General features: G+C 37.4%; 1 protein-coding gene across 1 annotated transcript in view; it reads right to left on the bottom strand.

The window, feature by feature from the left end:
* The window catches only part of LOC150079390 (unconventional myosin-Id-like), a 302739-nt gene that overhangs the window by 31914 nt on the left and 256071 nt on the right, over window positions 1-14754 (bottom strand). Inside the window, exon 13 of the mRNA XM_090384045.1 lies at window positions 9685-9762. Within this exon, the coding sequence (XP_090240171.1) occupies window positions 9685-9762 (78 nt within the window). The remainder of the gene's footprint in view (window positions 1-9684; window positions 9763-14754) is intronic.

Genomic DNA, 14754 nt, shown 5'->3' with positions numbered 1-14754 from the left:
GTGGTCTGTGCTTGTTGACAGGAGAAGCTGCTTCTACAGGGATGGGATACACTTAAATAGGAAGAGTGCAAGAATATTTGCTGATGCTATCGAGGCAGTGTTAAGTGGGTCAGAAAACTGCTAGATTGGGGGGATTCACAGACTAAAAGATTAATGGTAGCCGCAGGCAGAGGTGAAGCCAATTCTTGCACTGCTTCTATTATAATGAGCAACAGCTTAGAGAGCAAGTTGCTGGGGATTTCAAGAGCTGCTGGGAGTCATCGTGGAACAAGTAAATACATGGGCTGTGTTAGAGTAACTAAGAGTAAGAACAGGTGCATGTATACTTGCATGTAAACCAATGCTAAAGTATAATAAATAAATTTGATGAATTTGAAGTGATGATCAGGGCATCAAAGGCAGATATCGTTGGGATAAAAGTGACATGGTGTCACACAGATATAAGCAGTGCAGAATTGGAATTTGGAATTTGGGGAGTACAATGTGTACAGAAAGGACAGACAGGATAGGAAGGGAAGCTGGGGTTATGCTGTTAGTTAAGAAACACATAAAATCTAAGGAAAAGCATCCAGTTGACATTGGTGGACAGTGCAATGTTGAGTTAGTTTGGTGTGACATAAGCACTGGGAAAGGAAAAATTGAAAGTAGGAGTATGTTATAGGACTAATGACTGATTAGCACAATGAACAATTCTGCAGAGAAATAGAGTGGACCATTAAATCAGAATGTCTTGTAATGGGGGATTTGCAGATAAAAGTACCACTAAGTGACAGTGATCACAGTCTACTGATGTGGGATTTACTTAAAGATGTACCTACCATCACGGGTAAAGGGAAGGGGTTTTTGTTTTCATAAAGGTGACTACAGTGCTCTCAAGCACTTTTTAAATTCTATACAGTGGGATCAACTGATGATGTTAAAAACAGTGAATTCTAAATGGGAAGCCTTCAAGGAATTACTCTTGGAAGCTACTAGGCTTTTCATACCAACTAAGAAATACTGTTTAAGATTTAGGCCTAAATGGATGTCAGATGTACTAATGAGGTTCGTGGCAGAGAAGAAAAATGCGTGGGATGCATATAAATTAGCACGTAACCTAGAAGCCTATGGTAGATATAAGCTAGTCTGTAATCAAGTCTCAAAGTATGGTTAGGCTGTTGTTGTTGTTGTTGTTATTTGGTTTTTTGGAGCATTAGCAACTAAGGCCATATTTCTCCGGGGATACGGTGGTCATTCCCTGACCTTTCCGCATCCTCCATATTTGGTAGTCACGGGCTTGAAGGCAAGCGAAGGCTCACTACAAGAAATCCTTGGCAAAGGATGTAAAGAAAAACAACAAAGACTTCTTTACTTATGTAAACTCTAGAAGGAAAGGGATGAATCAGATTTGCCCACATGATGTTGGTGGTTCGACTGTTGATGATCCTGCTCAGATAGCTGACAAACTGAATGAGTATTTTGCATCTACATTCACACATGAGGAATTCTGTAATGAAGGGAAGTAAAGAAGTTTATTAAACTCTATGAGGGAGCTAAATGGACACTGGACAATCAATGGACACTGCTCATCGTGGACTAATGTTATTAGTGGAGTCCCTCAGGGCTCAGTGTTGGGTTCATTATTGTTTTCTGTATTCATAAATGATATTGATGATGGTATATCAAGCTTAATGTCGAAGTTTGCAGACGATACAAAGGTAGGCAGGGTTGTCAAGGACACTACTGACACTATGCTGCTGCAACAGGATCTGGAAAGGTTGAGCAGATGGGCTGAGAGGTGGCAAATGAAGTTTAACATTGACAAATGTAAAGTACTACACATGGAAAACAGCAACCCCAGAGCAACGTATCAACTCTGTGGTACTACACTGACAGGGGTAGAGAATGAAAGGGACTTGGGGGTGGTTGTGCAGACAGATATGAAGTTCTCTGAGCAGTGCAGACAGGCTGCAAGAGTAGCTCATGGTGTATTGTCAATGATATATAGGAATTTTTCTAGCAGGGATAAGGAGGTGATTATTCCCTTGTATAAGGCAATGGTCAGGCCACACCTAGAGTACTGTATACAGGTCTGGAGGCCTCATTTCAAGAAGGATGTAGAGCTGCAGGAACGAGTACAGAGAAGGGCAACAAGATTAGTGAATGGAACAAAGGGGTGCTCTTATGAAGAAAGGCTTAAGTTTTGCAAATTGCAAGGTGATCTGATAGAGGTGTATAAAGCATTGAATGGTTTGAGCATGCTCAATGCTGATGGGATTCTTCCTCTCGCTCAGAATAATCACCTGAGAGGGCATAAATTCAAATTGAGGAAAGACAGATGTAGGATAGACGTGCGGAAATTTGCCATTAGCCAGCGAGTGGTTGGTTGGTGGAACAGAATTCCATCCCTTGTCGTGGAAGTTGATAGCCTAAATAAGTTTAAGGCTCAGCTGGACAGGTATTTCGAATGAACAGAGGGGTGAAGTGGAAGTGGTTTTTTTTTTTTTTTTTTTTTTTGGCTGATGCTGCATAAGCTTGCTTTCTTGCATCAAATGCCTCTACTAATGCTAAATGATTTTGTAATAACGGAGAGCAAAGTGGAGGATAAATCATTGAATTTAAACATAAAAAAAAGGCACCTGGGTCAGATGGAATCTATCCAGTTATATTGAAGGTGGCAACAAAGGAAGTAAGCAAACTCTTAGCCTTAATTATGAGAGCATCCTTAGATTCAGGGGAGGTCCCATCGACTGGAGATGTGCAAATGTATTCCCAATTCACAAAGGGGGTTCAAAGGGTGATGCAAATAATTATAGATCTGTTAGTTTAACTTCTGTTCCGGGAAAAATAATGGAGTCACTTGTTAAAAAAGTGATGCAGGATCACCAAGAAAAGACTGCAGTAATAGTTCTGACACAGCATGGGCTTCTTAAGGGGACGTCTTGTGTGACCAATTTGATTGGATACTATGATGTGGTCACAAAGAAACTGGATGCAAAAAATAATTTTGATATCATATACTAGGATTTCAGGAAAGCTTTTGATACCGTTGCACATGGAAGACTGCTGTAGAAATTGGAGCGGTATGGCATTAAGGGCAAGTTACTGCAATGGACAAAGGATGGTTGATTGGGAGAAGACAGAGACTGGACACGGTAATATGTGGACTAATGTTATTAGTGGATCCCCCCCCCAGGGTTTGTTGCTTAGCCCATTGTTCTTTTGTGTATTTATCAATGATATCGATGAAGGTATATCTGATGAAGGTAAGGTATAAAAAATGCAAAAGGTTGGCAGGGTTGATAGTAAAGACAGTATGCTACTGCAACAGGATCTAGAAATGTTAGGTAGATGGGCTGAGAAGTGGCAACTGAAGATTATATTGACAAATGCAAAGTACTGCATATGGGTAGCAGTAACCAAAGAGAAATGTACCAACTGTGTGGTACTACACTCAGGGAGGTGAGAATGAAAAAGACCTGGGGGTAATTATGTAGTCGGATATGAAGTGCAGATGGGCGGCCAGAGCAAGTCATGGAGTTTTGTCAATGATATATATATATATATATATATATATATGAATTTTGCTAGCAAAGGCAAGGAGGTGATTATACCTTCTATAAGGCAATGGTGAAGTCACACCTTGAGTACTGCATACAGGTCTGCAGTCCTCATTTTAGGAAGGATATAGAGTTGCTAGAACGAGTATAGAGAAGGGCAACAAGATTGGTGAGAGGAACAAAGGGGTTCTCTTACTAGGAGAGGCTTAAATTCTGTAAGTTGCAGCAACTGGAGACTAGGCACCTGTGAGGTCATCTAATTGAGGTGTACAAGGCCTTGAATGGTTTGAGCAGGCTCAATGCTGATGGGATACTTCCGCTTGCTCAGATTAAGAACCTGAAGGGGCATAGATTCAAATTGAGGAAAGACAGTCGTAGAATAGATGTATGGAAGTTTGCCTTTAGCCAGTCGGTAATTGATTGTAGGAACAGACTTCTATCTATTGTTGTAGAAGTTGATAGGTTAAATAAACTTAAGGCCGAACTAGACAAACATTTGAAGTGACCAGATGGGTGAAATGGGAAGGTTTTTTTTTTTTTTTTGGCTGACGCTCTATAAGCTTACTTTCTTGCATCATATGCCTCAACTAATGCTAATGCTAACTTGCAGAACTTAACCCTTTCCTGATAAGAGCATCCCTTTGTTCCCCTCACCAGTCTTTCTTGTTGCCCTTCTCTGTACTCATTCTAGTAACTCCACATCCTTCCTAAAATGAAGCCTCCAGACCTGTACACAGTACTCAAGGTGTGTCCTGGCCATTGCCTTATACAAAGGAATAAACACCACCTTATCCCTGCTAACAAAATTCCTGTATATCATTAACAAGGGGATGACCTGCTCAGAAAACTTCATATCTGACTGCACATTTACCCCCATGTCATTTTCATTCTCCATTATCCTGAGTGTAGTACCACAGAGTTGGTATGTTTCTCATGAGGTAGTGCTACCTGTATGCAGTGCTTTGCATTTGTTAATGTTAAACTTCAGTTGCCACTTTTCAGCCATCTGCCTAACTTTTCTAGATCCTGTTGCAGTATTGTATTATCATTACTGTTATTAAAAACCCTGCATCTTCTTTGTTTCACCTTCAAACTTGGACATTAAGCCTGATATACCTTCACTGATATCATTGATAAATATACAAAACATCAATGGGTCCAACACTGAACCCTGTGGGACTCCACCAATAACATTAGTCCACAAAGAATAGTGTCCATCGATTACCTCTCTCTGCCTTCTCCCACTGAACCATCCTTTTATCCATTGTAGCAACTTGCCCTAATGAATGCCATACTGCTCCAATTTGTACACTAGTCTATTCCAATATTTAATTAATCTATGATCTTTTTCAACAAGGTTGGAAGTGTATCTGAACTCATTCTTATCTGTACACCTCACTCTTGTGTTTTTTCATGTTCATAAAGTAGCCAGCGATTTATAAATTACTGGAATAAGTTACCTACATGGGTGGTAGAGGCTAACAGTGTGGAGAAATTCAAAGGTCACCTGGATTCCCTTTTCTCTTATTAATTATTATTATTTTTTTTTCTTATTATTGTTATTTTATTTTATTTTTTTATTTTTTTGGCGGGTGCAGCATTAGCCATAGGCTTCCTTGTACCATGTGGCCATTGCTAATACTAATACTACTAAAGCTTTAAAATTTAAAAATGGATTAACCTGAAAAAGCAAGAGAGGTCAAGAGTATTACATAACAATGGAAAAGAACAATTACCCAATCACCTAACCTAAAAATACACTCTAAGAGATACATGAACCACGCTTGGTAACAATCAGACTATGCATTTTTCTGACTATCCCTGAAGTCTATCTAGGTCGTTCTGAAGAAGCTCTGCTTGGCAGCAATCATTAACTACTCTACCAATCTTTACATCATCTGCAAATTTACCCATCATGCCCTCTATCCCTTCATCGATGTCATTTATGAGAATCAAAAACAGCAGTGGTCCTAATACTGATCTTTGCTGGAGCCCCCACTTCTTACATCAACCCAATCTGAGGAATAACCATTTATCACAAACCTCTGCCTCCTGCCCTGATGCCATCCCACTATCCATCTAAGGATTTTCCCAGTGATTCCAGCCTGTTCCAGTTTATAAAGTAACCACTCATGTGGGACTGAGTCACATGCTTTGCTGAAATCCAAATAAACAATATTGAAATTATTCCCCAAGTCCAGCTCTTGAGTGACCCTGTCAAAATAGCTAACCAAATTAGTTAAACATGAATTTCCCTTTACAAAACCATGCCGAGTATCCTTTAGAATTCTATTTCTATCTAAGTGATCCTGAATTCCACCCTTGATCACAGTCTCCATGATTTTCCCTACTACTGAAGTTAGACTAACCAGCTGGTACTTTCCCACTTCACGCTTAGAACCACCCTTGGAGATACAGTGGCACTTTTCCAATCCAACGGAATCACTCCCGAGTCCAGTGATGCTCTCATAATTAACTTAAATAGTTCAATGCACTCACTTGCCGCCTCCCTTTATGTCTGGTCCGGTCTGGTCTGTCACATTTATTCCCTATCTCACAACCGGGTTTTAGTTCTGTTTTTCCTTTCATTGGCCACCTTCTCTTATCCCTGTATCCAGAGGGCAATGCCAATCCTCTTCTTCAATTGACTACCACTCTTGCATGATCTCATTACAACAGTATTTAACTGGCACTCATATTTCATTTTACCTTTTCCAGTTTTTGGCATTCTTGTCCTGCTTTAGAGGTAAATATTATTTTATTTATTTCATCTAGTGGATTAATTTTTCTTTTGTCTAATTTAGTGATTAAGAATCCCTCTTTGCTACTCTTGTCCAATTCTTGTTATTCTTTCACTTTCATATTTTGTTGTTTCATATGCTTATTCTCAGCTAATTGTGAATTTTTAGTTATGCATTTTGTCTTTCCTATTTCATTAATAATTGAGTTTTGTTATATCTGTACATTCTAATCTCCTGAAAGTTATCATCTTATATCAAGTACCCATATATTCTTAAAAATTTTAATTAATTTCATGTTGCTATATTCCCATTTTTAAGGCTGAAGATGAAATTTTGTAAAATTTCATGATGTTGCCAATACCGTATTTAAGTTGAGATGTTACGTATTGAGATGATAAATTGTCTAATTGTAACATTTCAATAAATTACCTTAATTTATATTTGGTGTAAGAGTGCTTTATCAGTAGTCCTAACTTTTTATTTATATATACCCATACTATAAACTTCTAATTTTGCAGATCAAACAGATTCCCTCACCCCATACACACATGCAGTATACTTCTCACTTACTGTCAATATATCTCATCATAGGTCTTCACAGTGCCTACGTATTGACTGATGATATCCTAATAAGGGTTAAAACTTAGTACAAGTAATAGAATATACTTTAAATAAACAGCAACATGCTTCTCTATTAGAGCAGTGCTCTTTATTTAGGGTAGTGTAAAACAAATCATAGCAAAATGCCTCCCCAGTGTGAGATTAATGCACTAAACAGCAAACCTAGTTTTCTCACTATTACATACACAATGAGCATATGCCATATGTGTACAATAACGTTTTATAACTCTCATAGCATAAGGCTTTTTCCCTAAATTCACTTCAATAATTTAGACATATTTATAAACTGTGTGAGATACAGGTGAGAATCTAACAGATAGCATATGTTAGAATAACACATCGTTAAAACATTTAGTAAAACATTTTACACTATTCAGAAATAGTTTTACTATTTCTGAACAGTTCATTCACAAAATGAATATTTTATATGCTCATTATAATATTTACGACATAATGTCATTCAAGGAATTAATCTTGGAATCTATTAGGCTTTTCATACAAACTAAGAAATACTGTGTAAGGTTTAGGCCTAAATAGATGTCAGATGAACTAATGAGACTCGTGGCAGAGAAGAAAAATGAATGGAAGGCATATAAATTATCAGGTGACAGAGAAGAATATGGTAGATATAAGTTAGTCTGTAGTTAAGTCACAAAGGAGGTTAGGCAAATGAAGGCAGATTACGAGAAATCTTTCACAAAGAATGCAAATAAAAACAGCAAATACTTCTTTACTTAGGTAAACTCTATGAGGAAGGAGATGAATCAGATTGGTTCACTTTATATTGATGGTTTGACTTTTGATGATCCTGCTCAGGTGGCTGACAAACTGAATGAGTATTTTTCATCTTCATTCACATGAGGAATTCTGTAGGGAAGTGGAGGCCAGAAGTTTATCAAACTCTAACAGGGAGCTAAATGATTTTGTAATAACTGAGAGGAAAGTGGAGGAGAAAGTATTGAAGTTAAACATGAGAAAGGCACCTGGGGTGGATGGGATCTATCCAGTTATATTAAGGGAGGCAGAAAAGGAAGTAAGCAAACCCATAGCCATAATTATAAGAGCATCCTTGGATTCAGAGGAGGTCCCCATGGACTGGAGATGTGCAAATGTATCCCCAATTCACAAGGGGGGGGGTTTCAAAGGGTGATGTTATTTTGTTGTTGTTATTTTGATTTTTAGGAGCATTAGCAACTAAGGCCATATTGCTCTGGGATATGCGTTGGTCATTCCCTGACCTTTCCACATCCTCTGTATTTGGTGGTGACGGGCTTGAACCCCGGTCTAATCAAGAAGTGTGTGCTACGCACTGCTGCTCCTTCCCACCTGGCTACGGAGGTGCCTCAAAGGGTGATACGAGTAATTACAGACCTGTTAGTTTAACTTCTGTTCCAGGGAAAATAATGGGGTCACTGTTAAAGAAGCAATGCAGGATTATCTAGACATCCTCGCAGTATGGGTTTGTTAAGGGGAAATCTTGTCTGACCATTTTGATTAGATACTACGACGTGGTCACAAAGGAACTGGATGCAAAAAATAATTTTGATATCATATATTTGGATTTCAGGAAAGTTTCTGATATTGTTGCACATTAACCGCTGTACAAATTGGAGCAGTATGGCATTAAGGGATGGTTGAGTGGGAGACAACAGAGAGTGGTAATCAGTGGACATTGCTATTCGTGAACTAATGTTATTTGTAGAGTATCCCAGGGCATTGAGGCCAATGTTGTTTTCTGTATTTATCAATGATATTACACACTTGGTAGAACTGAATTAAAAGTAGTAGAGGAAGAAAGGGATCTAGGAAGTTATGAAATGTGCATATATGAAGTTTTCTGTGCAGTGTAAACAGGCAGCCAAGGAAAGCCCACGGTGTCCTATCAAATGATTTATCGAACAATATCCTGTAGACAACATGAGGTCATAATCCCACTGTATAATGCAATTGTAAGACCACATTTGGAATACTGTAATCAAGTATACTGACCTTATCTAAAAAAAAATATTGAGCTCTTGAAGGGGGTTCAATGATGGACAACTCACATAGTGAGATTAGCAGAAGGATGACCATATCAGGAAAGACTCCAATTTTGTGGGCTACAAGCTTGGCAATCAGATACTTTAGAGGAGACCTGAGTGAGGTTCATGAGGCTCTAAGAGGGGTTAGTAAATGAAGGCAGAATTTTCTGTTATAAAGAATTTCAGAACTAGGGGGAAATTCAAATTACAGGGGAAGAAATTTAGACAAGATTATAGGAAGTTTTCTTTTAGCCAGCAAGTTGCTGATTACTTTGAAAAGTTGTGTCTACAGGTAATTGAGACTGATTTTAAAAAATTCAAAAAAGTCAACTAGTAGTTACCTATATGAGGAGAGAAGCATATAATTTGCATTTTCTTCTCTTTGTTTTTTTGGCTGGCACAGCAAAATATGGGTAATACTAATACTAACTATGGAATTGGCTTTTCGACAATAAAATAAAGTAGGGATTAATGGAGTGCAGAGAGGCTGGAGAACAATAGGCTATGAGAATGCCAAATATTGAATTAGAGATGCCTCTTATAAAATGACGTCGGCAGTTTCAGAAAAGTAAATTTGTAATCCTTGCTCTTATGAATTGCACATGTGAACAAGAACCTGGTTAAAGAGTTTGTAATACGAAGTGCACATTTAGTAAAATATTTATCATGGCGTACAAAGTGTTAAAAAGTTTATTTCTTGATCAAAAAACTAATTATGATTGTTCTTCTAATACCATGCAATATAAACTATACTTAACGTACCTTAGATGCCAGATTTTGAACTAAAGCAATCATGGAATTTTTAAATAATGTACCAGCAGTCAGTGGGCGTTTATTGACCTAAAATAAAAACATATTCAATATGAATAAACCAGAATATCACATTCAGAATATTAATGATCTTCAAAGAAGTATAAATACTATAAATAACAACTTTCTAATTTTACGAAATATTTTTAATAAAATAAACCACCTAATCATTATTTTAAGTGAATGTAATGATACAGTACTACAAATATAGCATTACAGAAAAGATTAGGCTGGCACTGGCTACAAGAGTAAAGAGCTGGGACAATGAGCTTTGCAAATATGTGAACACAAGAAGAGAATAATGAGTCAGATTGGACCCTTTTATAATGGGTCCAATCTGACCCATTTTATAATGGTGTGAATGATATTGTGGATGAACTGAACGGGCACTTTGTATTTATATTGATATTCACTATCCTTTGTAGTGAAAAGAAAGTATGCAACTGGGAAGCATGAATTTATGGTACTGAAATTTCAGATTACTTATTTAGAAAAATTGAGCTAAAGGCAGTTAAGGCTCCTAGAGTTGATGGCATTATCCAGTAATTTTGATAGAGGTGAGAAGCAAGCATTGAACAATTAAGGTTAATTATGAGAGCATTACTGGACTCAGGACAAATTCCCTCGGATTAGAGCACCAATGTATTGCTAATTCATAAAGACAGTTGTATTGTATTTAATTTTTTCAGCTGGTGCAGGAAAAGCCTCCGAGTTTCTTGCACTATATGGCTAATACTAATACACCATATTAATAAAATAACTTGTTTGCATCTATTTTCATATATTCAATTTACACTGCATTCAGTGACATTTGGAATACTGTATTCAAGTACAGAAACCTCATCTGAAAAAAGATATTGAGATTATAGGTAAAGGGGCCTGGATTCATTCTGTTTGTTTGTTTGTTATTTAGTTTTTAGGAGCATTAGCAACTAGGGCCATATTGCTCCGTGAATATGCAGTGGTCATTCCTGACCTTTCTGCATCCTCTGTATTTGGTGGTGACAGGCTCGAACCCCAGTCTAATCAAGAAGCGCATACTATGCACTGCTGCTCCTTCCCACCTGGCTACGGAGGCGCCGATTCATTCTGTATAATCTGTTATGTAGCACAAAGCAAAATGAAAAGTAAAATAAAATAAATGATAGGGTTAATGTTAAATAGTAAAACAGAATATGTTAAATACATACGGTACAAAAAGCTTTCGGTTATTATGGTAACCTTCATCCGTTGAACTGAAAGTTTAAGAACGTAGAACATAAGAACATGTAGTGCCAGTCATGCACAGTAAACTGCATGATGTAACAACTAACTGTTTGAAGTTGAAGCCTGTGGTTGTGATGTATATGAACGTTGCCAACGTTTGACAGTAATGAGAATGGTTGCCTCAATAATATGGTGGACAAAACATCCACTGCTTCTGTTGACCGAAGCATTAGAGCATGTGATGTGCAACGACTCCACCGGGCGTGGCATCGCTAATGGTGGGACCGATCGACAACCATGACATCATGCCCTGGATCAATGTTGTTGTGTCGGATTGATCTTGTGAGGTGTGGCTATCCCACCAGTACACTAGACAGGTTTGATCTATAGGCATGTGACCACGTAGCGACCAACAGGAACATTCAAGGTAATGACTGCTGCAAGCACCTTTATCCCATACTACCTGAACCTATCACAGCAGGTTTCTAGGGTCTTGAAATCTCATGGGATAAAGTGTGTACACCTCCTGGGCAGGAAATTGCAATCCCTCATCTCTAGAGTGAAAACACTGGTTTCCACATTACTACAAAGTGGACCAGTCTACCGCATTTCTTGCGGTGACTGCACTGGTTGCTATAACGGAGAAACTGGCAGAAGGCACAGCAAACATATCTCAGAACACGAAAGAGCCATCCTCTTAGCAGACATAGAACACTCGGCCATTGCAGAGCACTTCTGGTCAACCCGACACGACATTGACCCATGCCGCAATGTCACAATTGTCAATCAGTCCTGCCATTACAGATGCCGCATGTGGTTAGAGTTGTTGCACATCAGGTGCTCTAATACTTCGGTCAACAGAAGCAGTATATGTCGTGTCCACCCTATTATTGAAGTAACCATTCTCATGACTAACAAACGTTGGCAACGTTCACATATGTCACAACCACAAGCTTCAACTTCATCACGCAGTTTACTGTGCATGACTGGCACTACACGCTCTTATGTTCTACGTTCCTAAACTTTCCGAAAGCTTTTTGTACTGTTATGTATTTAACATATTCTGTTTTACTATTTAACATTAAACCTGTCATTTATTTTATTTTACTTTCCATTTCGCTCTGTGCTACATAATAGATTATACAGACATTGCGATTCTTGAAAGGATCCAAAGATGGACAATTCTCATAGTGAGATCAGCAAAAGGGTGACCATATGAGGAAAGACTGATTATGTGAGCTATAGAGCTTGGCAACCAGATACCACAGAGATGACCTGATTGAGGTTTATAAGGCTCTGAGAGGGGCTAGTAAAATGAATGAAGGTGGAATTTCACTGTTATAAAGAATTCCAGAACTAGGGACCATAAATTCGAATTACAGAGGAAGATGTTTAGACTAGATTGTAGGAAGTTTTTTTTTAGCCAGTGAGTCACTGATTGCTGGAACAGGCTGCCTTCACAGGTAGTTGAGGCTGGAAGTTTGAATAAATTCAAAGGTCAACTGGACAGTTAACTATGTGAGGAAGGAAACAAATAATTTGTATTTTCTTATCAACTCATTTTTTTTATTTTTTGGTCAGTACAGCAAAAACCGGTGGCTTCCTTGCACTATATCGCTATTACTATAGGAAGATACCTAAGTGAAGCAAGAAAGTGGACTTTTTTTGCATCTATTACAACAGCGTTTCCCAAACATTTTTAGTCACGGAACATTTTTAATCTCACAATATATTTACAGAACACTCACGAAACACAAATTTAGCGGGTGCCAAAGAACTGTTTGCTAATATTTTATTACATAGGACACACTGTGCATCAGGAGCATCTTTATTTCCAACACATGTAAAGCCGAAATTCAAGTAACTGCCATCATACTTTTGTTTTGATCTTTTATTAGTTAGTTCACGTTTTTTAACTTCGGATTTTTGGGGAACAAAAGGCTGAGATTGTTCATCCTCACTTTGGAGTGTGACAATATTGCGTTCATTTTCATCAACCACAGTTGCAATACTAGAACTTGCTTCTCATTTTAAAGTTCCCTTTTTCAACTACAGATCCATGGTCATTTATTTTAATAATAATATTTCGAAATATCGATAATTATCAAAAAAAATTTATACAAGAAAGTGAGTTTAGTTATGATATCGGTTTGCTTCCTGTGTACTTGAGGCTAAATTTCATATGAATGGCATATTAGACCACTACATTGCTACTTTTTTTGTAGATGTCATTATCTCTACTCATACTTCTCTATGCAAAAGCCCACCAAAATAAAGTGTTCCGCAGTCTATTTGATTATTAATCTATACCAGTATATTAATAACCGAAAAAAATATGTTATAAATTATAATGATACAAAGGCGGTGTATGCTACAAATATGCAAAATTTATTTATTTTGTTATTATTAATTACGATATTTCATAGAACACTAGTGTTCTGCAGAACACAGTTTGGGAAACACTGTATTACATGATGAAATAAAAAAAAAAGTAACAAACGAAAAAATTCTCCAATCATTCAGTTTCCCTATACCTATAAACATGACTATCTAATTCCACTTTGAACCTTATCAAGCTCACCAAGGCAGGTAATTTATTTCAATCATCTGTAACACACAGTCCAAAGGTAAATGTCATGAGATCTGGCCTTCTGTTACTTCGTATAATTTTATATTCATGGCTCCTAGTTCTTGCCTCTCCTGCCAGTGAAATATATCTCCCTTGTTAATTTTATTACACACCCTTCAGGGCTTATATACCACAATCAAGTTCCCTCCACATAAGACATCTAGTTACCAAGCTTTGCAGGCTGCACATTCTAAGCTATTTCTTCCTATGGACAACAGTTAGTACTCCCCCCCCCCAAACAATCTGGCCATCACTCTATGAATTCTCTCCAGAAGCTCTATGTCTTTTTTCAGGCATGGTCTACATATGATGGTGAGACTGCATTTTCTAAATGCAGTCTCACCATCATCTTATATAGAGGAACAATGACATCTTCCTCCCTAGTTGCATAAACAGGACACCATGTGCCTTCCTAATAGTGCTGGGTAATATCTATATATAAAAGAACATTTTGCTTTTCATGTGCACACTTTTTGCTTTCTGCAAGGCCGGGCTAACTGCTATTGCATCATATTACAACAAAGTGATTGACAGGTCTGTCTTAAAGACACTGTTACAAACTCTTAATTTTTTACAATCTTTAAATTTTTCTATATATAAAAGAATATTTATAGTGCTTTTAATTTTTAGTTTAGTGCTTTCAATTTTTAGAATTCTACATGTCTAAGGCAACGATTCAATTTTTTCACAAGTTGGAAGTAATAGAAAAGAGAAAGATTGTATCAGAAAGGCTGCTGAGAAGAAAAGAAAAGATCTTGAGTATGAAGCAGCACTTAAAAATCCTGATATCGAAGAAAACAAAGCGATTATTGAAAAATATGAAAATAATAAGTTAAAGGCTTCACAATTAAGAAAGGAAAGATACGAAAAACAAAAGACTACTTTTATATCACAAGACTATGTGTAGTGAAATTAAGGAAGAAATGTTTGGTTTGTGAACACATCACAGGTGACAGAGCTGGATCAAAAGCATACATTCCATGGATTCATATGTATTCAAACAAAGGAGAATTAACTTCATTTTTAAACAAACAGTTTCCTGTGTAAATTGGCTTTTAGTATGATAATAAACAAAAGTCAAGGTCAAACATTATCTAAGGTTGGTGTTGACTTAACATCACCATGTTTTTTGCATGGATAATTGAAGGCAGCTAAAAATCTCTTTGTATTAACAGAAAATGAATCAA

Source organism: Mastigoproctus giganteus, chromosome 10, assembly GCF_048544385.1.
Source record: "Mastigoproctus giganteus isolate SK-2022 chromosome 10, ASM4854438v1, whole genome shotgun sequence".
In the NCBI taxonomy this organism is placed as follows: Eukaryota; Metazoa; Arthropoda; class Arachnida; order Uropygi; family Thelyphonidae; genus Mastigoproctus; species Mastigoproctus giganteus.
Note: the sequence above shows the minus strand (reverse complement) of the source record. Positions and strands in the feature narration are given on the sequence as shown.